At 42.8% G+C, this 26,750-nt stretch overlaps 1 protein-coding gene across 2 annotated transcripts in view; it reads right to left on the bottom strand.

Annotated features, from left to right (window-relative positions):
* The window catches only part of PREP (prolyl endopeptidase), a 134,897-nt gene extending 124,849 nt beyond the window's left edge, over window positions 1–10,048 (bottom strand). The window contains exons 1-2 of one of the 2 annotated variants that reach the window (XM_070450039.1): window positions 9,574–10,048; window positions 3,017–3,091 (exon numbers count right to left, since the gene is read on the bottom strand). In XM_070450039.1, coding sequence (XP_070306140.1) covers window positions 3,017–3,091; window positions 9,574–9,618 — 120 coding nt within the window. In that variant the 5' untranslated portion in view covers window positions 9,619–10,048. The remainder of the gene's footprint in view (window positions 1–3,016; window positions 3,092–9,573) is intronic. The other variant, XM_070450038.1, reaches the window with a different exon arrangement.
* Between the last annotated feature and the right edge of the window lie 16,702 nt (window positions 10,049–26,750).

Below are 26,750 nucleotides of genomic sequence, written 5' to 3'. Positions count from 1 at the left end.
CCCACCACCATCTTTGAGAATTTTCAAGTTGCAAGTCTGCTGATATTTCTTTAATAAAGGATAAAGTCTCAAATGCCAGGAACTGTCAGAATTGGATAAGCTCTATTAAACATGAGATTAAATCAAAGACTTACTGATAGCATTTCAGAACTTGAGCTATCAATGTTCCTTACTTCCGGGCTGGTTTTTATTGAAAATGTAACAAGCAGCTTTTCTTTGTTTTAAAGGCTACATGAAGATTTTCCTCTTTACACCGAGGTATGGCTAATACACCCACTTCTGTGTACATGCCTCTAACTCTGAGTAGAAAATGTTCCTGCTGCTCTTCTGCTCATTAGAAAATCTTTTCAGTCTGAGACAAAAATTTCACTCATCAGATCGCAGATGACAACCAGCTGCTGTCAATAATGAGGCTGCTTCGAGAGGAGGATGCCAGGGCAGGCACCAGCTGCACATCCCCAACCCCTGAGAAGCACTGCCTGGACAGATGAGCGTGAGGGCACGCATGGGGGGTCACCCAGCATGCTTGCAGGAGGACCCATAAAGTCCCACAGCGAGCCAAGACATGACTCCACTCCTAGAGCGTGCATTCCCAAAGCTACTACACCCAGAGTCTTTGATTTTTTAGCATTTCTTTGATGTGAAGCTGATAACCACCTGGACCACCTGATTCCACTCATAAGCTGAGTGGCCTTGTACATGCTATTTAATCATTCAAGCTCAGTTTCTTCATCTGTGAAATGGGGAAAAGAAAAAGATCTATCTCAGGATTTGAGAACTCAATGAGATAGGGTATGCAAAGCTACCACTGAAGCTCCCAGCACACAGTAAAAATCTATTATTAAATACACAGCATGAAAATAACAGTGTATATACCAATGTCATTGGCGTCTATCCAATGTTGACTAGAAGATCACTAACTAGCAAAGGTTCACCTACTATAGTTAAGTGGCTTGTCAACCACAGGACCAGACACCATCAAATAAGGCATAGCAAAATGCGCATGCATTAACATGTAAACAAAAACTGGGCCATTCTAACATAGCTGAATCACTCAATCCCCATCAAAGGCTGCAGAAATCCAGGTTGTACCCAATTCCTTAGACAAAGGAATCAGCATAGAGACAGTCCTTGGGGGCAGTTTGCCAGATACACAGGAAGTTCATCTTCTCTCCTGCTCTGCATCCACCACAGGCTATGTGGCTGCCTGTGGCCCTCTGTTTCCAGGCTCAGTCCGTCTCAGCCCAGTCCAAAGTTGGAGGACCAAGGCTGTCTGTGGCAGGGTCGAGGAGGGGACGCAGCCCTGCCCCTGCCCCTCCTGGCCTCAGCTGCAGAGCTGGAGCCTCTGCCCGCTCCTCCAGTCACCCACTGGTTTCTCATTTGCTACCCACCAACCTCTAAAACTCACTGCTTCACCAAAGAAAAATGAAAACCCAAACATCAGTCATCCTCACCCATGAGACCTCTGTCTTTCTTGAAGGGAACGGGGAAAGCGTGAGAATGAGGGAGTACAGATACAAGTAAAAACATGAGAAAACCTCAAAATGGGGGTGTGCTTACTTCGAGGACGAAGGACAGGAAAGAAGTTTTAAGAGTTTCTGCAGTGGGCAGAGGAGAAGAGAAATGCTTGCCGTGACGAACAGCCAAGGGTGGCAGAAAGAGAAGCAGGCAAGCTAGTGCCTTGGGAATGAAGGAAGAAGGGCAAGTTGACGTGGGATTTACTCCAGCAGGAGCAACCTCTTCCTGCTTCTGCTGTCTCGTTTTCCATGGAACACCGTGCCTGGCTAAGCCCTTCACTCCACTCCACTCCTGGTGAAGCTTTTCCCTAAGGACATGAAGGTGGTAGAGTCTGCAACCCACTGACCAGGGAGCGTGAAAGGGCTGCAGGAGTGTGGGGCAGGGAACGGGGGTGGGCGTGAAGGAAAGCACCCCAATCCCACTAGCCAGGTCCACATCAGCAGGGAATGCCTTCTTGGAAAACCTGAACTGTCTTGGAAATCAGAGTTCAGTTCTCCAGGGAACACTGATACATACAGTGGCAAGGGACCACAAGATACAAGAACATCTAAGAAACAGGCTTTTAGGAGCTGGCCTAGAAAACCACTCCGCAGGCATTAGCTTCTTTTGTTTTTTGTTTTAAAATAGGAAATGTACTCTGGGATTCTAAAGAAGCTCAAATAAACTTCTGGAGTGCTGAGGATATTAGAAACTGTATACATATTTTTATATACTAAGTTAATATGGCTATAAATAAAAAAGTCACAGAACTTGGAGTGGATTGGAGAAACACTATTCCCTCATCCAAGCAAACTTAACTATATACAGCATATGTAAATAACGAATCTCAAATGACAAGCCCTGGATACTCCAAGAAGGAAAATAGCAACCATCAGACATCACACTTAGGGGTAAGCTTCATTAACAAAATGAGACTTCAGCTCAAAATACTACATGTTTCTCCAAAAGAACATTTTTAGACAGAGTAAAAAATTCTCCCCTTCATCCCCTTATAAAATATAAAAAGATACTGAGAATTCACTTTACTTATAATTTAGTTGTTGTATTGTTGTTGCATTAAAATCAATAAGTAATCTAAGACCAGCATTCAGTTTTCAAGACTTGGTACTACTTCTTCAATACATTTTCTTTCTTTGGGGAAAAATGTATTAGGCAATTTTTTTCTTCACAAAATTATCCTCTAAGTTTTTATTTTTCTTTGGTAAAAATTTGTTTTCCTTTTTTCAAACACTTTCATTTCAAACAGCTGGTTCATCAGTGTCCTTATAGTTCATAAACACTATTCAAAACAGCTGTGTGATTGTCTATGGGACTAAAAACACTTTCACCATTTCTCACGAATCATTTCACAGAGAGTGGTAGTATAACAGGTCTATTCATCATCTCACTGCAGACAACACAGGATAATACTAGGAGGGGAAAGCCAAAGTTACTGATGTTTATGGTTTGGTCTGAGCTATGAAGACCACCTTCTCTTTCATCACAAGCCCTCATTTACCTTCGTCTGCTCGCTGTCTGGGTCTTCAAGCCAAGCGTAAGGGTCACAGATTTTATGCCCATGATAATCCTGTACCTGCAAAAGACAAAGTGTGGTATTAGATAACTACTGTCTAACCCCAACTGCATCACTACTTCCAGAATGTGATGGAGATAGGAAAGGGGCAGTCTGAAATAGCCCAATTGGCTCATGGGCAACGTGTCTGCCCAAATTACCACATGAACCAAAGCTGGCAGGTTCTCAAAGGTGTCAAACCACCCTTAATGAAAAGAACATTTTAGCTGGAGCAGGAGGAGAGATGAAAGGTCAGAATAGGAACAGCTCTGTCTGTACAACACAAGACAAAGGCCTGCCACTGTGTTAAAGAAGCTCAAAAACGTGCTGTTGGTGGCCAAGGCCTGAATGACACAATGCAGTGGGGATACTGGAAGGGCCTGCTTGGGCGGGAGCCATCACACACGGGTGCACTGCCCTGCTCTGGCTAAGCTTACAGATGCTTAGGAAGTCTCCCGACAATGTACAATATGATCAGTTTTGCCTTTAAGTCTAAACTACCAAAAAGCAAGTTAACGAACGTGTAATGATGCTCACTGACGTCAGAGAAAGCTGACTTTCATGCAATGAAAGAACATTTCTACAACTGAAGCCTCTCTCCTGTTCAATGTACTGGTATGAAATGCTTTCTTTCACTGTGCAGGAAAGGAGGCACAAAGGTATCACGCATTCAGACCACTCTGATATTTGATGAGATAAAACCACTGAGTGCCAGGACAGCCTGGCTGAGGGGATGCCTTCGGGAGCCCCCTCATGGGAACTTTTGGAAAACTCAGTTCCTGGGTGGGCCTGGCCTCAGAGACTGACTGAGTCTGGAAGACCACCTGGAAGTCACCACTCCCCAGGTGATTATGCCTAAAGAAACTACCAACAGATAAATACCCCAATAACACAGTAATGTGATTAATCTAATCAAATGAAAGCACATGGACAACGTCTTTCCAATCAAGTCTCTCTCAACGACTGAACAGCATTCCATTTGAGACTTCCTGTGTGCAGCTGTCTGGAAGACAACCAGTGTCTCAGATACTTTGCACCTGTCTCCTTGGTTTTGTTCTATAATACCAGAAGGTAAGGACTAGTCCCTAAGGAAAGCAAACACTCTCCTGGAAAAGGAAAACCTGCTGCTTCTACTGTTTATCAAAATTCTACTGTGGCTGTTGGTCAACTGAGACTATCTCCCAAGCCTCAGACCCCTGGCTTTCTGCAAGGGGTCAGCATCTGTCCTCATCTGGTGCTGGGGAGACAGTACCTGGGGACAGACACACCTAGAAGGACAGGCAACTGAGATGGAACATAAGGACTGCTCAGCAAATAAAGACCAACAAGCGCAAGGCACATAAAACCATATGAAAGCCTTCCCGACGAGTCTTCCTAAAATTATCAATTCTCAATCCTTACCAAAAGCCTCTCTAAATTTTAGCTGATTATCACCACTGAAGAAAAGGTTTTCTGTCTTGTTTTTTCATCTGCAAGTCTCTTACATTTTACACACCTTGAAATGGTTGTAAAACACCATGCTTACAGTAACAACCATCTTTTCTCTGACAATAGGAATCAAAAAAATGTAAAGTTGTGCAAGATCTTCCAACCCAGTATTTTTAGGAGCAATGTCAAGAACAAGATGGCAACATGCCCAGGGCCATACTGAGTTCAGAATCAGAGCTGAGACTCAAAACAATCTGCAAACAGCTTTCCCCCAAATATTCCTCAGAAGGGATGGACCGGACACTAAAAACGTTCCTCAATTCAGTTCAGTTCAGTTCAGTCGCTCAGTCATGTCTGACTCTCTGCGACCCCATGAATTGCAGCACTCCAGGTCTCCCTGTCCATTGCCAACTCCCGGAGTTTACTCACACTCATGTCCATTGAGTTGGTGATGCCATCCAACCATCTCATCCTCTGTCGTCCCCTTCTCCTCCTGCCTTCAATCTTTCCCAGCAGCATCAGTCTTTTCAGATGAGTCATTTCTTCCCATCAGGTGGCCAAAGTATTGGAGTTTCTGCTTCAGCATCAGTCCTTCCAATGAATATTCAGGACTGATTTCCTTCAGGTTGGAATGGTTGGATCTTCTTGCAGTCCAAGGGACTGTCAAGAGTCTTCTCCGACACCACAGTTCAAAAGCATCAATTCATTGGCGCTCAGCTTTCTTTACAGTCCAACTCTCACATCCATACATGTCTTACTAGAAAAACAACAGCTTTGACTAGATGGACCTTTGTTGGCAGTGTAAATATCTCTGCTTTTTAATATGCTGTCTAGGTTGGTCATAACTTTCCTTCCAAGGAGCAAGAGTTTTTTAATTTCATGGCTGCAATCACCATCTGCAGTGATTTTGGAGCCCCCGAAACAGTCTGTCACTGTTTTTACTGTTTTCCCATCTATTTGCCATGAAGTGATGGACCAGATGCCATGATCTTAGTTTTCTGAATGTTGAGTTTTAAGCCAACTTTTAGCTCTCCTCTTTCACTTTCATCAAGAGGCTCTTTAGTTCTTCTTCACATTCTGCCATAAGGGTGGTGTCATCTGTATATCTGAGGTTATTGATATTTCTCCTGGCAATCTTGATTCCAGCTTGTGCTTTCTCCAGCCCAGCGTTTCCCATGATGTACTCTGCATAGAAGTTAAATAAGCAGGGTGACAATATGCAGCCTTGACGCACTCCTTTTCCTACTTGGAATCAGTCTGTTGTTAAGTCCAGTTCTAACTGTTGCTTCCTGACCTGCATACAGATTTCTGAAGAGGCAGGTCAGGTGGTCTGGTATTCCCATCTCTTTAAGAATTTTCCAGAGTTTGTTGTGGTCCACACAGTCAAAGGCTTTGACATAGTCAATAAAGCAGAAGTAAATATTTTCCTGGAACTCTCTTGCTTTTTTGATGATCCAGCAGATGTTGGCAATTTGATCTCTGGTTTCTCTTCCTTTTCTAAATCCAGCTTGAACATCTGGAAGTTCATGGTTCATGTACTGTTGAAGCCTGGCTTGAAGAATTTTGAGCATTACTTTACTAGCGTGTGAGATGAGTGCAATTGTGTGGTAGTTTGAGCATTCTTTGGCATTGCCTTTCTTTGGGATTGGAATGAAAACTGACCTTTTCCAGTCCTCTGGTCACTGCTGAGTTTTCCAAATTTGCTGATGCTACTAAAACTCAGACATATCCAGAAACTTAACAAAGGGGGAAAGATTAACAGCAAATCTTAGTTTTATGACTAAATGAAAGTGCTGCCACGTGCTAGACCCAAAGCAATGAATGGCTGCTGAATATCCATACTACTGTGCCTGGTGTTTTAAAGCTCCTTTGTGAGAGCTGATTATGTTCCTACTTGACAGCCGAAGAATGCAATTCGGAGATCAGAAGGGTGAAGGCTGTAGATCTGCTGTGAGCTAAACACTGTGCCATAGCCACGTTTATCTGATCTGGTCCTCACTGTAAGGCTCCTATCAACTCATTTTTCCAGATGAGGAAACTGAAGCTGGGCACAGTTAAAGCAGCTGACAAGGGTCAGATGGTTAACAAGCCGGAGGGAGAACAGTGATCCCATCTTGAGCAGCCCCCAAAGCCGGAGGACTTGACCTTTTGCTAATGAAGCGGACCAGTTGTGAATTGGCAGGGGCACAGCTGGACCTTTACTCAGAACCCAGTGCACCCTACACTGGACTGCCTGCTGAATGGTGTTCACCTCTGAGCAATCAGCCCCAACTTCCCAGTACCTGCCTTGTAATCTAAAGCAGACTGAAGTCAGTTACTGAGCAGACATTTCTAACCAGCGTAAGAAACAGATTCTCTCCAGGACAATCGCAGGAGCCAAGTGCCCTGCCCCCATCTACCTGGCCCCTACATTTTTCTTTTATAAGAGCGTATCCTACAAATGGGGTGATCTCACAAGCCACATCCCCTGAACTCAAGCTATATAGTACCTGATTTTCCCATCTGATTAAAGTTCGCAAACCATTCCATATTTTCCAAAGACGCTTTAAAAAGAGAGTTCTGATAAGACACTATCACTATGAATATTTCACTGTATTAGTCAATAGTTTGCCTGCTGCCAAATGCACATTTGTACACACAGCAGGCAGAGCCCATCAAACCTGGCCCCGTTTTATCTTCACTTTCCAGCGGCCATCCAAGCTTACACCCAAGATGTTCTGGTCACAATGGCCTTCCTGCCACCCCCAAACAAACGCAATTCCATGACTGTCGAGCCCTACATAACTATGACTTTAAGTCACATGACCAGGAATGTCCTTTCAACCTTAACCAACTGACCAACTTCCAGCCTCAATTCTCATACTGTCTCTACCTCCTGACGAAAATTAATGCCATTCTCCTCTGTGTTTTCCACTCACCCTGCACACTCTGCCGCTGCAGGCCTAAATTCCCTGAGGGCAACACTCTCGGGGGATGAGCCACAGGATCACACTGGAACAGCATGGTTTCCAAAAAATCTGCTAGCTAGTGCAGAAGTCCATCCAATGGGACTGCAAGCTCCAACCCCACGGTTCAGCAGGAGACTGCTGGATGCATGGCTGGAAGACACTCAAGGGAGAGAGACAGAGAGCTACAGCAATGGCTAGCACCTGCTGGAGAGAAATAAACCCATCCTAGAAATCAACGCTACAATTTGAGTAAATGCCTAAGTCAAGCCTGCATTAGTAATCAGGACTTTGTCACAGGAAAAAGACACTGCCCACAGGCTCTCAGGGCTGGGACGAGTAACCTGGGTGATCTACAGAGCAGGGTCCAGGCTGGACCAAGCGCTACATTTCTTCAGCCTTGAGGCTGATCACAACTCCTCTGATGCAAAAGAACTGGAGAGTATTAAAATCCTCGGTATACTCTTTTAAGTTAATTGTTCATAATCTTTCTGACATCTTCAGAAAATCCTCACTTAACCCTTTCAAGAACGGTTAAACACAGATTAGGTGAACTGCAGGGTTTTCGTAACCCCAAAAGTGACGGTAGAAGCACCCCTCCCCCATTTAAATAAAACAAATCTAAAACAGCTTATCAAATGTTATAATTTTATCTCTCCTGAAAACTCAGAGATCTTCAAAAACCAAACCAAGATATTTATGCTTTCCCATTACTCATGTCTGGCACACGGCAGGGCCAGGGCATCACCTGAATGAACGAACGACTGATACTCTTACTACAGAAGCAAGTAAACTCTGTTGTTAGCCAAGCCAGCCGTAATAGTTCATTCAGGGAAGAGAAGGCCTGTAACAGGCAAGGGATCTGCCAAAGGGCATCCAGGGAAGGAGTGATAAAGCCACAACTAGCACTCAGGTCTTCTTACTTGGTCTATCCCCTTTCCATTCCTGCTGGATCACGTTACTCCTGTTGCACAAAGGAAACAACTCTTGAACCACAGAGATGGGGCTTCTTGGGGGAGTAAATTTAATAAGCAAACAGCTGAACAGACAGAGAAAACATGGTTACCAGATGGCCACAGGTCAAAGAAACCGTGAATGCATTAGTACCACTTAGAAGTCTTAATTTAAAACAACCCTTACATCCTTCGCTCTAAAGCCCCAGAACCCTTTACCTCAAAATGAGAAGTGCTGTAAAGTACAGACTTCAGGCACAAATCAGGTCAAAGCAAGAAGAAAAAAATCTAGAACTGTATTATACAAAAATCTTTTTATTCCAACTCTATTTTAAGTCATCTGAGGAATTTGGCTATTCCTACAGAATTATGCCCACAACATTTGGATTTACTCCAGTTCTTAAGATGCCAAACTAATTTTTACACGCAAAAAAAAAGAAAAAAGGTTCTGCCCAGAATTCCACCCACAGGATCTTCACAGTGACTCTGAGGTTATCTACAAATTGAGGGAAATAGTGGCTAAGCCCTGCACTAGGCAAAACTTCATTCTGCAAAAGGCCACCCTCTCCTCTTCTAAGGCCTCCTCTGGCCCCCGCCGACTCTGCTCTGGTTTAGGAACACGCGGATCAGCACCGGCACACCACGGGGCCCTGCCCCATCTTCCACGGACTCTATCTCCGCCCTGCATCCCCAGCGCCCGCCGCCAGCACCCGGCAGGGGGAAGCGCTCCACACACGTTTTAAAAATCGAATGAATGAACTTCAACTCTAAGTATTTTTAATTTCTGAGTTCAAAAAGTTTGCTTTTGTCTTATAATTGGACATCATCTACACACATCCACACTTTCTCCTACCACCATATTTAAGCAAGAGCCTCCTCCAAGCAAAAACGCAGTGACACGTCCTGCCTTCCCACTCTCTCAAGACGCCCACGCCCACCTGCGTGTTCGCCCTTGACCCCGATGATCTTGGGAAGTGGTCCAGCGGCGGCTGACCACCGGGTCCGCCGCCAGCGGCCGGAGGGTGACGGCCACCAGGGCCCCCGCGCCTCTGGAGGAGCCGGGCGCCCCCAGCCGGGTCTCGCAAACAAAGGCCGAGGGGGAGGGGAGAGCAGGGGGCGAGGGGCCGCAGGGGGTGAGGGGCGGCGGGTCGTGGGCCAGGCGCCGCTGTGTACTCACAGCGGTCTCGTCGCGGTACACGTCGGGGTACTGGAAAGACAGCATGGCCGGGGACGCGCAGGGGCGGCGTGGGCTCTGGGGCTGGCGCGAGCGGGCCGCGGGGCGAGGCGGGTGCCGGGAAGGCGACGGCGGCGACAGGCTGCTCTCGGCCGGGACTCTCGGCCGGGACTCAGGACCGGACCCGCTGCGCGGCGGCGAGGACGTGCGGGAAGCAGGAAGCAGCTGTCGGCGAGGCCCGGAGCCCCTCCCCGGCGGGCGGGCCCAGCGGCGGCGGCGGCGGCAAGAGGGAGCGGGCGGCGCCGTGCGTGCGCCAGGCCGGGCGCACAGCTCCCTCTGCAGGAGCACCGGCCGCGCCCGCGCCGCCGCCCGGGCCCACGCCTGGGCCACCGAGCCGAGGGTCCCCGCCACGCCAGCGGGGTCACGGCGCCCGGCACGCGCCGAAGAGGGACCCGCGCGGGCCGGGGACACGCCCAACACGCCGGCCCCGGCCCGCGCGCCCGGCACACGTGCCATCACGCCTGCGGGGGCACCACGCCTCCTGGCCCCTCCCGCCCTACCCGAAGTCCCCCTGCTGGCCGCTTCGCCATTGCAGCGTTCGCCGGACCTCCCTCAAGCCGAACGAATCTCCGGGCTTGCTGATTCGATTCTCTCATCGAGTTGAGAATTCCTGTTCTAGGACTGGCTGGGGCGGCGAAGAGAGACCTGGCCTCCCCAGCCTTGAGAGCGGAGGTTCTTGAGGTGACCTAATTTCCCCTGCCTGTGACCCTGGACTTGGAAGGGCAGTAATAATGGATCGTGAGGACTAAGAAGGAAACACCACTGTATCCTCAGGAGCACCCCCGGTGGGCGCTGTGTGATTGGGCAGCTGGATTATTTAGGTGCTATGAGGTGTGAGTAGGACAACAGATGAGTCCTTGTCCCCAGGTGGTTCAGTGGTAAAGAACCCGCCTGTCAACGCAGGAGAGGCAGGTTCAATCCCTGGATTGGAAAGATCCCTTGGACAAGGAAATGGCAATCCACTCCAGTATTCTTGCCTGGAAAATCCCATGGACAGAGGAACCTGGCCGGCTACAGCCCATGGGATCGCAAAGAATCTAATGTGACTGAGCAGGCACACATGTCTCAAATTTACCAGTTGAGAAGGGGCCAAGGTGGGAGGATTGGAAATCATCTAGGGTTTTTTGTTCATCCTTCTGGTTCTTTTATCGGCATGTCTTTTCTGCCAATGTGTTTGTTTACTGAGCATCTTTTATTTTGGGGATGGGGGCAGGGCAGGAGGTATTAGATGCTAGACCTCAAACCGATGATATTTTAACAGTTATATTTATTCATCCTAGGGCTAGTGATAGGTGTTCTGGCCTTGCTTTCTGAACTTCAGGAAGAAGCTTTACAGCTCCAGGTATCAGAGGCTGATGGCTTCCCTGGAGGTCCCCATCCCCCAGAGGCCTTGGGCTCTGGGAATAAGTAGCCTACCAGGCTCCTCTGTCCAGCATCTGTTAAGACTGATGTCTCTGGCATTTGCCCAGATAACCCATCCTTTAATTTGACTCTTGTTTCCAGGTAACTAACTTACTGACTGATGAAAGTGCAGTCAGTAATTTCCAACTACTTTTCCCCAAAGATTTATGTTATGTTTTCCAGTGTGACTCTTAATGAAAGTCTTATATTCCTGTGTATATCTAATCTCCACAAAACATCACAAAGTATGCAATATTAATAGCACCTAGAATAAGAGGGAGGTTCTCTTCTTGGCTTCCCCTGTGGCTCAGACGGTAAAGCGTCTGCCTACAATGTGGGAGACCCGGGTTTGATCCCTGGGTTGGGAAGATCCTCTGGAGAAGGAAATGGCAACCCACTCCAGTACTCTTGCCTGGAAAATCCCATGGACAGAGGAGCCCGGCAGGCTACAGTCCATGGGGTTGAAGAGAGTCGGACACCACTGAACCACTTCACTTCACTTCTCTTCTTGGCCCTGCCACTAACTGTTTCACTGGCTTTGAATGAGTCCTTACATAATCACTATTTTTCAGTTACAACAGGAGAGAATTGGATCATGTGGTTTCAAAGGATTCTGAGATTCTTTAATTCTAATCAGGAACTCAAGTGAAGTTGTAGGAGCCTCAAAACTAACCCTAGGATTAAGAATGAAATTGCCATTCACTGGAGAGTGCTGTCCATACCTTGTGGACAGATGGAGATGAGAGTGGAAGGTGAGACAGTAATTGTCGGTCTCCTGAAAGGGCTTTCTCTGTAGCTTTCTTCTGTTTTCAAACCATCCACCAGCACAGATTTGGCTGAGAGTCCACTGCTGGGCCTGAGGTTCTTACTAAATTCATAGATCTGATCTTTTTTAGGAACTGTAGCTGTTCCCTTCTAATACCCTTCTCTCCATATAGCTGTGTGTTTAATAGGTTATGTGAGGTGTCTGGAATTACAGCTGTGAAGTCTCTGCTCCCTCCTCCCCTTCTCAGCCTAATGCCTAACTGAATTAAATACCAGAATAGGAGGACAGGGCTGAATTAAATCCAGATTAAAAATTGGGACAGAGAGAGTGGATCAAGAATGAATTTTTGATTCATTTTTCCACTTCAGCTTATGGAACTTATATATACCATTTCTAATGAGGTTCCCAAGTTAGGTGTGTCTCTAAGTCAGTAGAGAGACATCTTTTTTCCTCTTCTGTTATTAGGAGAAAAATCAGGTGTGGCCCCTGAAATGTGTAAAATGTGTAAAATGAACTTGTTTCGTTTAAGTAAGGAAATATGAAATGATCTATTCATCTGTTTTAAATTTAGGACTTCATATCTTTTAGCAAATACATAATATGCATTACAAAAAATGTGTCTGTTCCAAATTCTTGACTGTAAAATTAGAGATAGGAGATTAGGGAAGAACAGAGAGGAAAAGAAAATGAGATAGACAAAGCAGAATGGAGAGACAGCATCCCACATTTGATGTGATCAACAAAGGTTAAAAAAAAAAAAAACAAAAGCACAAAAAGATAATATGGAGACACAATAAACACATGACAACATGTGGAAAACCAGCGTTGGACACAATCTTTCACAAAGAAACCTCATTATATGGCATTTAGAGTATGAGTGTTAAATTTTTTAAGTTTTCTTGGAACTTTTACAACTCTGAGTAGTAACGATGGACCTGCTGGTGTTTTTATCTTTAATGGACAATAAGCAGTGTGTCTGACCTGCCCGCAAGAGGTTGTCCGCCCTGTTCAGCATCTTTAAGCCTCCCTGGGCTTACTGAGTAGCAACCAGACTATTTTTCCATTTACTACTGCTTCTCTCAGGTACTCCTTCCAGGTGTGACCTTAAATTAGCTAATTCTGAAGAAATAAATCTAGATTCAATTCACTGTGCTAGTCTTACTTGACATTTATGGTTTAACCATTTCATTGTAGGCTGCAGCATAGTATTATGGCCTCTAATAAAGAATTAGTGCTGTCTTCACTCTGTGTAACAGGCTCTAGGTTCATCCACTTTACTAGAATTGTTTCAAATTCATTCTTTTTGTGGCTGAATAATATTCCATTGTATATATGTACCATATCTTCCTTATCCATTCATCTGTAGATGGACATCTAGGTTGCTTCCATGTCCTGGCTATTGTAAACAGCGCTGCTATGAACATTGGGGTACATATGTCTTTTTCTACTATGGTTTTTTCAGAGTATATGCCCAGAAGTGGGGTTGCTGGGTCATATGATAGATATTTGTGTTGTTATATGGCAGAAACCAACACAACATTGTAAAAATTTAAATATATATATATACTTAAAAATTAGTGCTGGGAAACATAGTCTTCAACTCATAATTCTCTGCACCTTTGGAGATTCAGGGTCCTATAACCTAAAGAGTGTGGTACCCAGCGGGTTCAGGTGTGGCCTCATCCCCTAGAACAGTCTTAAGGTCTTGAAGCCCTGTCTTGCTGATAGCTCACATTCCATTGAAAGGGAGCTAACAGAATTTCTGACTCTGTGCTGGCCTTACCATTTTCCTCCTTTCTTGTGGGGAGAGGGGGAAAGGAAACACTTCATTGTTTTTATAGAAGTACTACATGGAGACTTCCAGCTTGGACCATAAGGCAGACTAAATAGTTTCTGCTAAACAAAAAATTGTGAATTCATTGCCAGGCTCCCAGGGAAGTTTTGCTCACTCCCTCCAAACAGACTGGATGTTAAAAAAAGAAAAAAAAAAAAAAAAAAAAAGTGAAATCAGGAGAGTGAGAAGCAATAGAGTCACCAGGATAAAGACCTCCAAGGGGCATCATCTACATTGCATTCTGTGTATATGTTACCCTCTGGATTTGTGCAACTTAGTTTCCATGTACACACTCTAGAAGACTGTCCTCAAAACCAATAACTATATCTGAGTTGTCTGTTACAAGGGGTCATCTTTGAAGGAAAGCATCCTAATGTAGGGGCTTCCAAGGTGGCTCAGTGGTGAAGAGTCTACCTGCCGATGCAGGAGACTCAGGTTTGATGCATGGGTTGGAAAGATCCCCTGGAAGAGGAAACAGCAAATGGCAGCCTACTCCGGTGTTCTTGCCTGAGAAATCCTGTGGACAGAGGAGCCTGGCAGGCTACAGTCCATGGGGTCTCAAAAGAGTAAGACACGACTTGGCGCCAAGTTAGTTGGCAACTAACAACAACATCCTAATGTAGGCCCAGAGGTTTTCTACTGATTAGCTGAACCGCAGTTTAACTCACAATCACAGATCATGCAAGGAAACAATATTGGCCTTAATCTGTTAGCATTCTGGAACATTTTTACACTCTTCTGAAATCCTCTGCATTGCGAGAGGCCGTGAGTCTGAAAACTGTATTTCCAAAATGCCCTTGTCAGCTGGTTCTGGCGAGGTTCTAAAGAGGTAGGAGGGGAGAGACTCCTTTTCTCTTTTTATCTAGATGCTGGCAGCAGCACAGCTGGATCTTAGAAGGGGACCTTCACCTAAAGGGTCAGCAGCAACTTTGTTCGTCTCACGCGCACTGTGGACTCTAGGCTCTTGTGTCATGCGCAGGCTATGGAGGAGTGGAAGGGTGAGTGCTGGTACAGCTGGTGCAGGTAGCATCATGGGGTCTGCCAACACTCCACCCTTTGCTCCGCCAGCCTTAGGAGAAAGAGTGGCTCAGGACAGTGATTAATCTCTAGGTAACACCACCTTTCCTTTTTCAATCTTCCAGGCCCAACCTACTTTTAAAACAAACTGCTTGTATTAAACATCCCATTTGAAGTATCTAGCATGATTATTTTTTTTCTACCTAGACATTTTTTAAAGTAAGTGTAAGGATAATTAACAAGGAATGTTTAGACTCTCCTGAGGGTTTTAGGTGTTGGAAAGATCAAATACATAATATAGAATGCCAAGATATGAAATGCTTCCAGAAAAAAAAAAAAATGCCACCCCTGCCTGGAATAGTAAGTTGTAAGCAAATATTAAAATGACCAACTGGATTTGGAAAAAATAAAATATAACTTACAGAAATGGAAAGTGATTTGGTGAAATTAAAAAGACATAGACTAAATATCAAATTAGAAAGTTAATGAACTGAAAGGTAGTTCTGAAGAAGTGACTGAATGAACACATAGAGACAAAGAGGTAGAAAATATGAAAGAAAACGACAAATAGTAAATACATAGAAAGTAGAAATGCCATTTGATCTTTATGTGTTAAAAAAACAAAATTCCATACTCATTCATGAAAAAATATTAAGGAAAAGTAGGCATAGAAGAGAATGGCCTTAAGCAGATTTTGGTAACTATAAAAAAGGAAAAAAAAAAAAAACAAACCCAAAAACCCCACTCCCCAAAACCACAATCATTTAAAATATGGAAACATTAGAATCATTCCCTGTATAATCTCAAAACAAGGGTAAGCATGTTACAATCACCAGTTCTATTCTGCATTGCACAAGGGAATTAGAAAAGAGAAAACTGTCCTTTTTAAATGATATAATTGTTTACTTAGACAACAAAAATTCTGCCAAGAAATTATTTCAAATAATAAGAGAGTTGCTCACTGTGGCTGGATATATGACCCATGTGCCAAAGTCAACTGTGTTTCTAGATACATGAACAAACAAATGGAAAAATCAGTTTTAAAAAGACTCACATTTTTAAAAAGACACTTTAAAAAGACTCACCACGGCATTTCCCTGGTGGTCCAGTGGTTGGGAATCTGCCTTGCAATGTGGGGGATGCGGGTTTGATCCCTGGTGAAGGAATTGACATCCCTCCCGCTGCAGAGCAACTGGACCCTTGCACCGCAACTAAGACACAACACAGCCAAATAAATAATTAACAAACAAACAAACAACAAACCGCAAGATTCACACTAGCAACAGAAAGTATAAAGTAGCTGGGAATAAATCTGAAAAGAGATGTGTAAGTTTGGACCATAGAAAATTAGAATACTTTCCTAAAAGACAGGAGAGAAAACCTAAATAAATGGAGAAATATCTCATGTTCATGGCTTGCTACATTTAATATTGAAAAGATGTCAGCTTTCTTCATGTTGATTTGTAGATACAATGCAACTGTAGTTAAAATCTCAATACTTATTTATATCTCGGTGGAACTTGACAAGCTGATTTTATAGTTTATAGAGAAGAGCGAAAAGGGTAAGAAATGTCAAAACACTTCTGAGGAAATAAGGAGGGCTTTTCCTATCAAAAACTAATATAAAGCTATAGTAAGTGAGATGGTCAATACCAAAATCAGATTGATTGTATTCTTTGCAACTGAAGATGGAGAAACTCTATACAGTCAGCAAAAACAGGACCAGGAGCTGACTGTGGCTCAGATCATGAATTTCTTATTGGCAAATTCAGACTTAAAGAAAGTAGGGAAAACCACTAGGCCATTCAGGTATGACCTAAATCAAATCCCTTACAATTATACAGTGGAAGTGACAAATAGATTCAAGGATTAGATCAGATAGACAGAGTGCTTGAAGAACTGTGGACAGAGGTTTGTAACACTGTACAGAAGGCAGTGATCAAAACCATCCCCAAGAAAAAGAAATGCAAAAAGGCAAAATGGTTGTCTGAGGAGGACTTCAGATAGCTAAGAAAAGAAGAGAAGAGAAAGACAAAGGAGAAAAGGACAGATATATCCATCTTTGGAATGCAGAGTTCCAAAGAATAGCAAGGAGAGAAGAAAAACTTCCTAAGTGAACAGTGCAAAGAAATAGAGGAAAGCAATAGAATTGGGGGAAATTAGATATCTCTTCAAGAAAATTAGAGATTCCAAGGGAACATTTCATGCAAAGATGGGCAAAATAAACAAAAGAAATGTTATGGACTTAATAAAAGCAGAAGATCTTAAGAAGAGGTGGCAAGAATACACAGAAGAACTATACAAAAAAGGTCTTAATGACCTGAATAACCATGATGGTGTGGTCACTCACCTAGAGCCAGACATCCTGGAGTGTGAAGTTAAGTGGGTCTTAGGAAGCATCACTATGAACAAAGCTAGTGGAGGTGATGGAATTCCAGCTGAGTTATTTCAGGTCTTTAAAGATGATGCTGTTCAAGTGTTGCACTCAATATGCCAACAAATTTGGAAAACTCAGCGGTGGCCACAGGACTGGAAAAGGTCAGTTTTCATTCCAATCCCAAAGAAGGACAATGCCGAAGAGTGTTCAAACCGCTGCACAATTGCTCTCATCTCATAGGCTAGCAAAGAAATGATCAAAATTCTCCAAGCTAGGCTTCAACAGTACACGAACCAATAACTTCCAGATGTTCAATCTGGATTTAGAAAATGCAGAGGACGAAGAGATCAAATTGCCAACATCCACTGGATCATCAAAAAAGCAAGAGAATTCCAGAAAAAACATTTATTTCTGCTTCATTGACTATGCTAAAGTCTTTGTGTGAATCACAACAAACTGGAAAATTCTTAGAGAAGGCAATACCAGACCACCTTACCTGTCTTCTGAGAAATCTGTATGCAGGCCAAGAAGCAACAGTTAGAACTGGACATGGAACAACAGGCTGGTTCCAAATTGGGAAAGGAGTAGGTCAAGGATGTACATTGTCACCCTGCTTATTTAACTTATATGCAGAGTACATCATGTGAAATGCCAGGCTGGATGAAACACAAGCTTGAATCAAGATTGCCGGGAGAAATATCAATAACCTCAGATATGCAAATGACACCATCCTTATGGCAAAAAGCAAAGAGGAGCTAAAGAGCCTCTTGATAAAAGTGAAAGAGGAAAGTGAAAAAGCTGGGTTAAAACTCAACATTCAAAAAACTAAGACGGTGGCATCTGGTCCCAATCACTTCATGGCAAATGGATGGGGAGAAAATAGAAACAGTGACAGACTATTTTCTTGGGCTCTGATATCACTGCAGACTGTGACTGCAGACATGAAATTAAAATACGCTTGCTCCTTGGAAAAAGGAGCTATGACAGACCTAGACATCATGTTAAAAAGCAGAGACATCACTTTGCTGACAAAGGCCCATATACTCAGAGCTATGATTTTTCCAATAGTTGTGTATGGATGTGAGAGTTGAACTAGAAAAGAAGGCTGAGCACTGAAGAATTGATGCTTTTGAACTGTGGTGTTGAAGAAGACTCTTGAGAATCCCTTGGACTGAAAGGAGATCAAACCAGTCCATCCTAAGGAAATCAGTCCTGAATATTCACTGGCAACATTGATGCTGAAGCTGAAGCTCCAATACTTTGACTACCTGATGTGAAGAGCCGATTCATTAGAAAAGACCCTGATGCTGGGAAAGACTGAAGGCAGGTGGAAAAGAGGGCAGCAGAGGATGAGATGGTTGGATGGCATCACTACTCAATGGACATGAGTTTGAGCAAACTCCAGGAGATGACAAAGGACAGGAAAGCCTGGCATGCTACAGTCCCTGGGGTCGCAAAGAGTTGAACACCACTGAATGACTGAACAGCAACAAAGTGAGATGGTATGGTATATGAACAGGGATAGAAAAATGGAATAGAGTAGAATAGCCAGAAATAACCACACAAATACAGGGAATTGTGATGCGTTACCCTGGTGCTATTGCTATTGTATATTAGCTGAGAATGGAGGAACTACATTGACCCTTGAATGACATGGTTGTGCATTGCACTGGTCCACTTGAATGTGAATGTTTTTCAGTAACCATATTGGAAAAAATTGGGGATATTTATGACATTTTGGAAAAACTCCCAGATGAACCATATAGCCTAAAAATATTTTAAAAAATCAAAAAGTATGTCATGAATTCATAAAATGTTGCAGGTAGTAGTCTATCCTTACATAGGCATAAGATAATATTTAAAATAATATTAATAATGTGTTAGTTTTCTTACCATTTTTTAACTTTGCTTTCAAAGAATTACATTACCGCATACTATGCCTCTTGTGTCATAGCTGGAGAAACTGCCTGTCAGTCTATTATCACAAGTAAGTGGTTTTTTAAAGGATGAAATAATGTTTCCAACACTCTATTATTAATATGACTGCAATACCATAGGCCATAAAACTTTTATAAGTATTCATTCATTAATGTATCGGAGAAGGCAATGGCACTCCACTCCAGTACTCTTGCCTGGAAAATCCCATGGACGGAGGAGCCTGGTAGGCTGCAGTCCATGGGGTCGCGAAGAATTGGACACGACTGAGCGACTTCCCTTTCACTTCACTTTCATGCATTAGAGAAGGAAATGGCAACCCCTCCAGTGTTCTTGCCTGGAGAATCCCAGGGATGGGGGAGCCTGGTGGGCTGCGGTCTATGGGGTCGCACAGAATCGGACACGACTGAAGCGACTTAGCAGCAGCAGCAGCATTAATGTATAGGCTAGGCTACCTTCAAGCAATCTTACTTACACTAGGCTACCACATTGCAGCTTTTTTTAATCACCAATACATAAATTGTTATACCTGTAAATAAGTATGAATTTCTTTATCACATTATCTTTTCATTTGTGATGTCTAGTGTTAGTAGTATTTATACTATTTACAGTATTTTGTATTCTTTAAGACAATATTGATGTAGGTACTGACAAACAGGTGATTCATCTTGCAAACAGATGATGTAAATTTATTGGTATAAATACACTACAATACTGTAAATGTATTCCTCTTCCTTATGATTTTCTTAATAACATTTTCTTTGCTCTAACTTCATTGTAAGAATACAGTATATAATACATATAACACAAGAAATATGTGTTAATCAACTATTTCTATTATTTGTAAGGTTTCATCAGCAGTGGGATGTTAGTAAAGATTTGGGGGGGTGTCAAAAGTTATATGTGGATTTTTTATTCATGGGGATCAATGTCCATAGCCCCTATGTTGTTCAAGGGTCAACTGTATGTAATAAACAGAGTCAGAATAAATGTTTATCTGTGAGGAAAAAATAAAATTGCTTTCCTACCCCATATCATACCAAAATAAACTCCAAAAATAAACCAAACAATAAAAGCACCCCAAAATAAACTCCAAAAGGATTAAAACTCCGAAAGGATTAGATTTCAAAAGTAAAAACGTTAAGACTTTTAAACAAATACACAAATTAATTTCTTTCTTAACCGGGGCCAGAAAAAGTTTTCTTAAACATGGCACACTAAAAGGTCATCATAAAGGACATAGTCATTAAGTTGACGGCATTAAAATAAAAAACTTCTTGACATCAAAGGACTCTCTGAAGAGAGTGAAAAACCAAGACACAAACAGAGAAAAGATATTTGCTACACATAAAAATAGCTTCCTCTTGGGTTGGAAAATGAACAAACAACCCAACAGAAGAAAGGATAAAAGACAAAAGTCAGAAGATTAGGGACAGAATGGAAACATACTCAGTCAATAAACACCCAAGCTGAACAATAATATTAATAATCAGAGAAATAAAAATCCATAATGAAGTCTCATTTTATACCCATTCAATTATCAAAATATAAGAATTGTGACAGTACTAAATATAGATGTCTATGTCGATTCTTAAGCAATGCTGGTGGAATGCCCACATAATAAAAACCTCATATTACTGTAAAGTATAAAGCAAACAGTAACAGTATTATGAATAGGAACAAACTCACAATCAAGACAGGAGTTTTAAAAAATTTCTTAGTAATTAGTAAGCAGAGTCAGTAAAAGCACAAAAGGATTGACCATGATTCACACACCTGATGTACTGCTTTTCTCTTTTCTCCAGTATGTCAATTTTATACTCAGTGAAAATTCATCAGTAATGATGATTGCATTGATTGCAGTGATGAAGCATTAATGATGAATTTTCACTCCTTCAAGAGCCTGTTAGCTCTGGGGGATTACCTGCCCAACTAACCAGTCAGCATCAGTCCTGGGATGCCTCAAGTCAAGCAGCCAGTTGTGTGGGGACCCACTCCACATACCAGTGGACCAGTACCAGCACTGGACTCCCTCTGCCCCACCCAAGCAATGCCCAAGGACCCACCCCTGCCTGCCGGGATGCTGGTAGCCTTTGCATGAAGCAGAACCTGGCAGCCAAGTGGCCAATCCCACCTTCCAGCACACCCACAGCAGACAGCCCCATCACAACAGAAGAGCCCATGTATCCCATGTAGGGGAAAGCCCTATAGCGTGAAGCTCTGGTGGGTAGAAAGGAGTGAGCTGATGGTCCTTGTAGGACATCTATATAAGGCCACTTCCCCAAGATTGGGAAACATAACCAACCTACCTAATACACAGAAATAAAAACAGAGTTGGGCAAAATGAGGAGACAGAGGAATATATTCTAAATTAAGAAGCAAGATAAAACCAGATGAAGAACTAAGTGAAGCAGAGATAAGCAATTTACACAATAAAGAGTTCAAGGTAATGATCATAAAGCTGCTCCATGAACTTGGGATAAGAAAGGATGAATACAGTGAGAAGTTTAACAGAGTTAGAAAATACAAAAAAGAGCTGAAGAATACAATAACTGAAATTAAAAATGTACTAGAAGGAATCAACAGTAGATTAGATGATACAGAGGAACAGATAGATTTATATATATATTTGTTGTTGTTGTTTAGTTGTTCAGTTATATCTGACTCTTTGTAATCCCATTGACTGTAGCCCACCAGGTTCCTCTGTCCACGGGATTTCCGAGGCAAGAAAATGACTGGGTTGCTTTTTCCTTCTCCAGGGGATCTTTCTGACCCAAAGATAAAACCTGCATCTGCTGTAATGGCAGATGAATTTTTTTATTACTGAGTTACCTGGGAAGCCCTTTTATATAAAAAACAGTACTAAAATATGAAGTATAATAAATGCTGCTAAAATGGCATTTTATGAATGAAGTTCATAAACTTGACTTTATAAATGAAGTCAAATGGGCCATAGGAAGCATTACTACAAACAAAGCTAGTGATGGAATTCTAGTTGAGTTCTTTAAGATCCTAAAAGATGATGCTATTCAAGTGCTACACTCAATATGCCAACAAATTTGGAGAACTCAGCAGTGGCCACAGGACTGGAAAATGTCAGTTTTCATTCCAATCCCAGAAAAGGGTAATGCCAAAGAATGTTCAAACTGCTGCACAATTGCACTCACTTCACATGCTAGCAAGGTAATTCTCAAAATCCTTCAAATTAGGCTTCAACAATATGTGAACCGAGAACTTCCAGATGTTCAAGCTGAATTTAGGAACCAGCAATCCAATTGCCAACATCCATTGGATCATAGAAAAAGCAAGAGAATACCAGAAAAAATACCTACTTCTGCTTCACTGACCGCTAAACCCTTTGACTGTGTGGATCACAACAAACTGTGAAAAATTTTTAAAGAAATGGGAATACAAGATCACCTTACCTGCCTCCTGAAAAACCTGTATGCAGGTCAAGAAGCAACAGTTATAAGCAGATATGGAACAACAGACTAGTTCCAAATTGGGAAAGGAATATGACAGGACTGAATATTGTCACCCTGCTTATTTAACTTATATGCAGAGTACATCATATGAAATCCTGGGCTGGTTGTATCACAATTGGAATCAAGATTGCTGGGAGAAATATCAACAACCTCAGATATGCAGATGACACCACTCTAATGGCAGAAAGAGAAGAGAAACTAAAGAGCCTCTTGATGAAGGTGAAGAGGAGGGGAAAAAGCTGGCTTAAAACTCAACATTCAAAAAACTAAGACCATAGCATCCAGTGCTTGAAGTGCATGAAGTGTCACTTCATGGCAAATGTATGGGGAGAAAATGGAAATAGTGACAGACTTTATTTTCTTGGGCTCCAAGAAAGTCACTGAGAATAGTGACTGCAGTCATGAAATTCAAAGACACTTACTCCTTGGAAGAAAAGCTGTGACAAATCTCGACAGCATATTAAAAAGCAAAGACATCACTTTGCCAACAGTGGTCCATATAGTTAAAGCTATAGTTTTTGCAGTTGTCATATACAGATGTGAGATTTGAACCATAAAGAAGGCAGAGCACCAAAGAACTGATGCTTTCAAAATATGGTGCTGGAGAATTCTTGACAGTCCCTTGGACAGTAAGAAGATCTAACCAGTCCATCTTAAAGGAAATCAAACCTGAATATTCACTGGAAGGACTGATGCTGAAGCTTAAGCTCTAATACTGTGGCCACCTGATGCAAAGAACCAACTCACTGGAAAACACCCTGATGCTGGGAAAGATTGAGGGCAGGGGGAGAAGAGGTGGAAGAGGTGACAGAGGATGAGATGATTGGATGGCACCATTGACTCTATGAACATGAGTTTGAGCAAACTCCAGGAGCTAGAGAAGGACAGGGAAGCCTGGCATGCTGCAGTCCATGGGCTCACAATGAGTTGGACACAACTGAATGACTGAATAACAATAACAACAAAATTATGTCTTAATATAGAAATTTTAAATGTGGACTTACAGCTCATATTATACATAGAAATAAATTCCAGGTAGATTAAAGGAAGTAGGTTGCTCAGTTGTATCTGACTCTGTGATGCTGTGGACTGTAGCCTGCTAGGCTCTTCTGTCCATGGAATTCTCCAGGCAAGAATATTGGAGCAGGTAGCCATTCCCTTCTCCAGGGGATCTTCCCAACCCAGGGATGGAACCCGGGTCTCCTGCAGTGCAGGCAGCTTCTTTACCATCTGAGCCACCAGGGAAGCACAAGGATGCTGGAGTGGGTAGCCTATCCCTTTTCCGGGAGATCTTCCCAACCCTGGAATCTGAATCAGTGGTCTCCTGCAGGTAGGCAGATTCTTTACTGGCTGAGCTACCAGGTAAGCCAGGTAGACTAAAAACCTACCACAAAGAAAGAGCAGTAAACTTTTAAGACAGAACAGGGGTAAAAATCCTCTTGGGAGTTTTAGGATGGAGATGGATTTCTTAAACACAAACCATAAAGGAAAGGAATGATAATTCTAGCTACGTTAAGAACCTCATTCATCAAAATACATCTTAAACAGAGTGAAAGGAAAATTACATTACATTAAAGACATTCATACATTAAAGACAATCATATCTATATCACATGTAACTATCAACATCTAGCATGCCAAATATATTTTTAAAATTCTGAGAAATCAACAAGAGATCATTTATCAGCTCAGTAGAAAATGGACAAACTATTTAAATAGGCCCTTCATAAAGGAAGAAATCCAAATCACCTGTTAACACATGGAATGGTGCTTTACTAGTAATCACATAAATGCAAATTAATACTAGTGAGGAACTATGAAAAACCCAATAGATTAGAAAAATTAATTCCGAAAGTATCAACTACGAGAGAGAATGAAGAGCAAAGGACATGCCGTTCAGGTACTACTGATAACTTGGAGGGGTTGGGGTGATGGTGGGGCAGAGCAAAGATTTATAAAAACATTTTGGAAAACAGTTCTGCTTTTCCTGGTAAAGGTGAACACACAAATGCACTACCCCTGGAGAATCCATTAAATTTCCAATAACGTTCTCCATTCTTTAGAGAAATGCATACATATTTACCAGGATACATGTATAAGAATGTTTATAGCGGTATTTGAGCATAATAGCACCAAACTAGAAACAAAATATGTCCATTACCAATAGATTGAATAAACTTTGGTGTACACATACTGTGGCTTATATAATAACATATTATTTTAAAATAAATTTAACACCACAACTAGGGAGTAGCCCTCACTTGCCACAGCCGGAGAAAAGCCCACCTGCAGGAATAAAGACTCAGCGTAGCCAAAAGTAAAATAAAATAAAATTAAAAAATTAATATTTGACTTTCACAAAAGAAAAAAATTGAAGTAAAACTGATGGGATGGCGGGAACACAGGTAGACATTTCCTTAAAATGAGAGGTATTAGTTCTCAAAGAGCCCTTTGAAATTAAGAGGGTAATATAAAAAAAATGAAAGGACCTGCACATTTCCTTCCCTACAACTTTTGTAAAGGCAGCGTTTGATAAATAATTCATTGCACTTTGAAAAATCAAGATGCCATAGTCTTTCATAGAGTGTGCTGTGTGTGTGTGTGTGGGCGGGGTGGGGGGTGGCTTCCTTGGTGGCTCAGTAGTAAAGACTCTGTCTGCCAATGCAGGAGACGTAAGAGACCTGGGTTTGATCCCTGGGTTGGGAAGATCCCCTGGAGGAGGAGATGGCAATCCACTCCAGTATTCTTTCCCCCTGGAGGAGGAGATGGCAATCTACTCCAATATTCTTTTCTGGAGAATCCCACAGACAGAGGAATCTGGTGGGCTACAGTCCATGGGGTCACGAAGAGTTGGACACAACAAAAGAGACTACACGCACACACATGTGTGTTCTTAACTGCAAAAGTAAATCTCAGACAGTATTTATTGATTTTTTTATTCTCCACCCATTCAACTGAAAGTCATGGTGGAAACGAATGGTTTTAAACTCATATTTAACTGATCTTGAATTTTCTGGCATAAGCCTGGCATCAAAGACACATGTGGCCCAAGACTGCTCTTTGGGGTTGTTTTGCCAGCTTACTTGTCAGCAGAGGGAATCTCTTCACCAGATAGCCTGCTAAGCTGCTGCCAATTCAGTTTCCTTTGTTGAGCTTTGGGGACCAGAGACTGACCTGACTGTCACATAAGCACAGAGAAGGAGCGGAGCCCTCCTCTGGGCCAGTAGGTACCCCCCAGGTGGGATCGAGTGGTGCTCAAACTGCAAAGCCACTCTATGGGATCAAGATCCAACAATAGGGTTTGAGCTTGAAGCCTGCCAAATCTGAGCAATCTAAAGGCAGACATCAAAGTGAGGGCCATGCACAGCAACAGACACCCAGAGTTTGGGGCCAGGGAAATCAGAGCTTTTCTGAGTCTGAACTGTTAGAAGAGGATAAAGAGAGGGGCAGGAGGGTCTTGAAGAATTTCCTGCATGATGGATTACTGCCCATGGTACCTGGAGAATTCACAACCAGCTGTGTGGTTTAAGGGCCAGCAAGAAAGTAGGGCAGGGATGTCTCCACAAGATGTAAAAGTTCAGGGTTGAAGCACTAGTAAGTATGCTGATTGCAGATTTTTATAAATAGTATTCAGTAAGCTGCCAGTAGGAAACCTATGGAGCAATGGCTTGGAGCCCTCAGGATGTCTTTCTGCATTTCTTTTTAAGAGCTAGTCGCAATCCAGGGAAGCTTCTGAGTTTATGCTGGAGTTCCTGTGGCCCCTCTCAAAGCTTTCTATCCACGGAGTCCAACGACAGCAAGACTGGATGCTCCCAGGACCTCTTTTCACATCTCAGACTGGGTACAAGGCTCAAAAATAAGCTTTCATAGTACATAGAGCTTACTTGTCTTCCCTTTCCAATCTACCTATGGGGGCTCAAACCATATGAATCTCTGGTAACACATGAACTTCTTTTTAAGGTAGAAGCCTAATGATATGGAATTCAGTGGGTAAAGAAGGAAGCAATATCTCTTCCCACCTTGGGGCAAGGGAGGCTATTCTCCAATCCAGGTGGCTGGCAGTAAGCAGCGGCTAAAGGTTTTCTGGGGCCCAAGACCAATCTCCTGCCATGCCTACGTCTAGAAGGAATGTGCAGGAGAGAGCAGAGTATCAGATTCTCACTTGGGCCAGAAGGACCTGGGGTGCCAGTTGCAGATTCTTGGAAGGATGTCTGGAGCACCATTTGTTGTCCTTTCCTCCTGTCTCTGGCATTAGAAATGGGCTAACTGTCCACATTCTTTAAGTAGAGACCAATTCTAATTGTC

Source organism: Odocoileus virginianus, chromosome 19 (genome assembly GCF_023699985.2).
Source record: "Odocoileus virginianus isolate 20LAN1187 ecotype Illinois chromosome 19, Ovbor_1.2, whole genome shotgun sequence".
Taxonomy (NCBI): Eukaryota; Metazoa; Chordata; class Mammalia; order Artiodactyla; family Cervidae; genus Odocoileus; species Odocoileus virginianus.
This window is presented reverse-complemented; position numbering and strand designations above follow the sequence as displayed.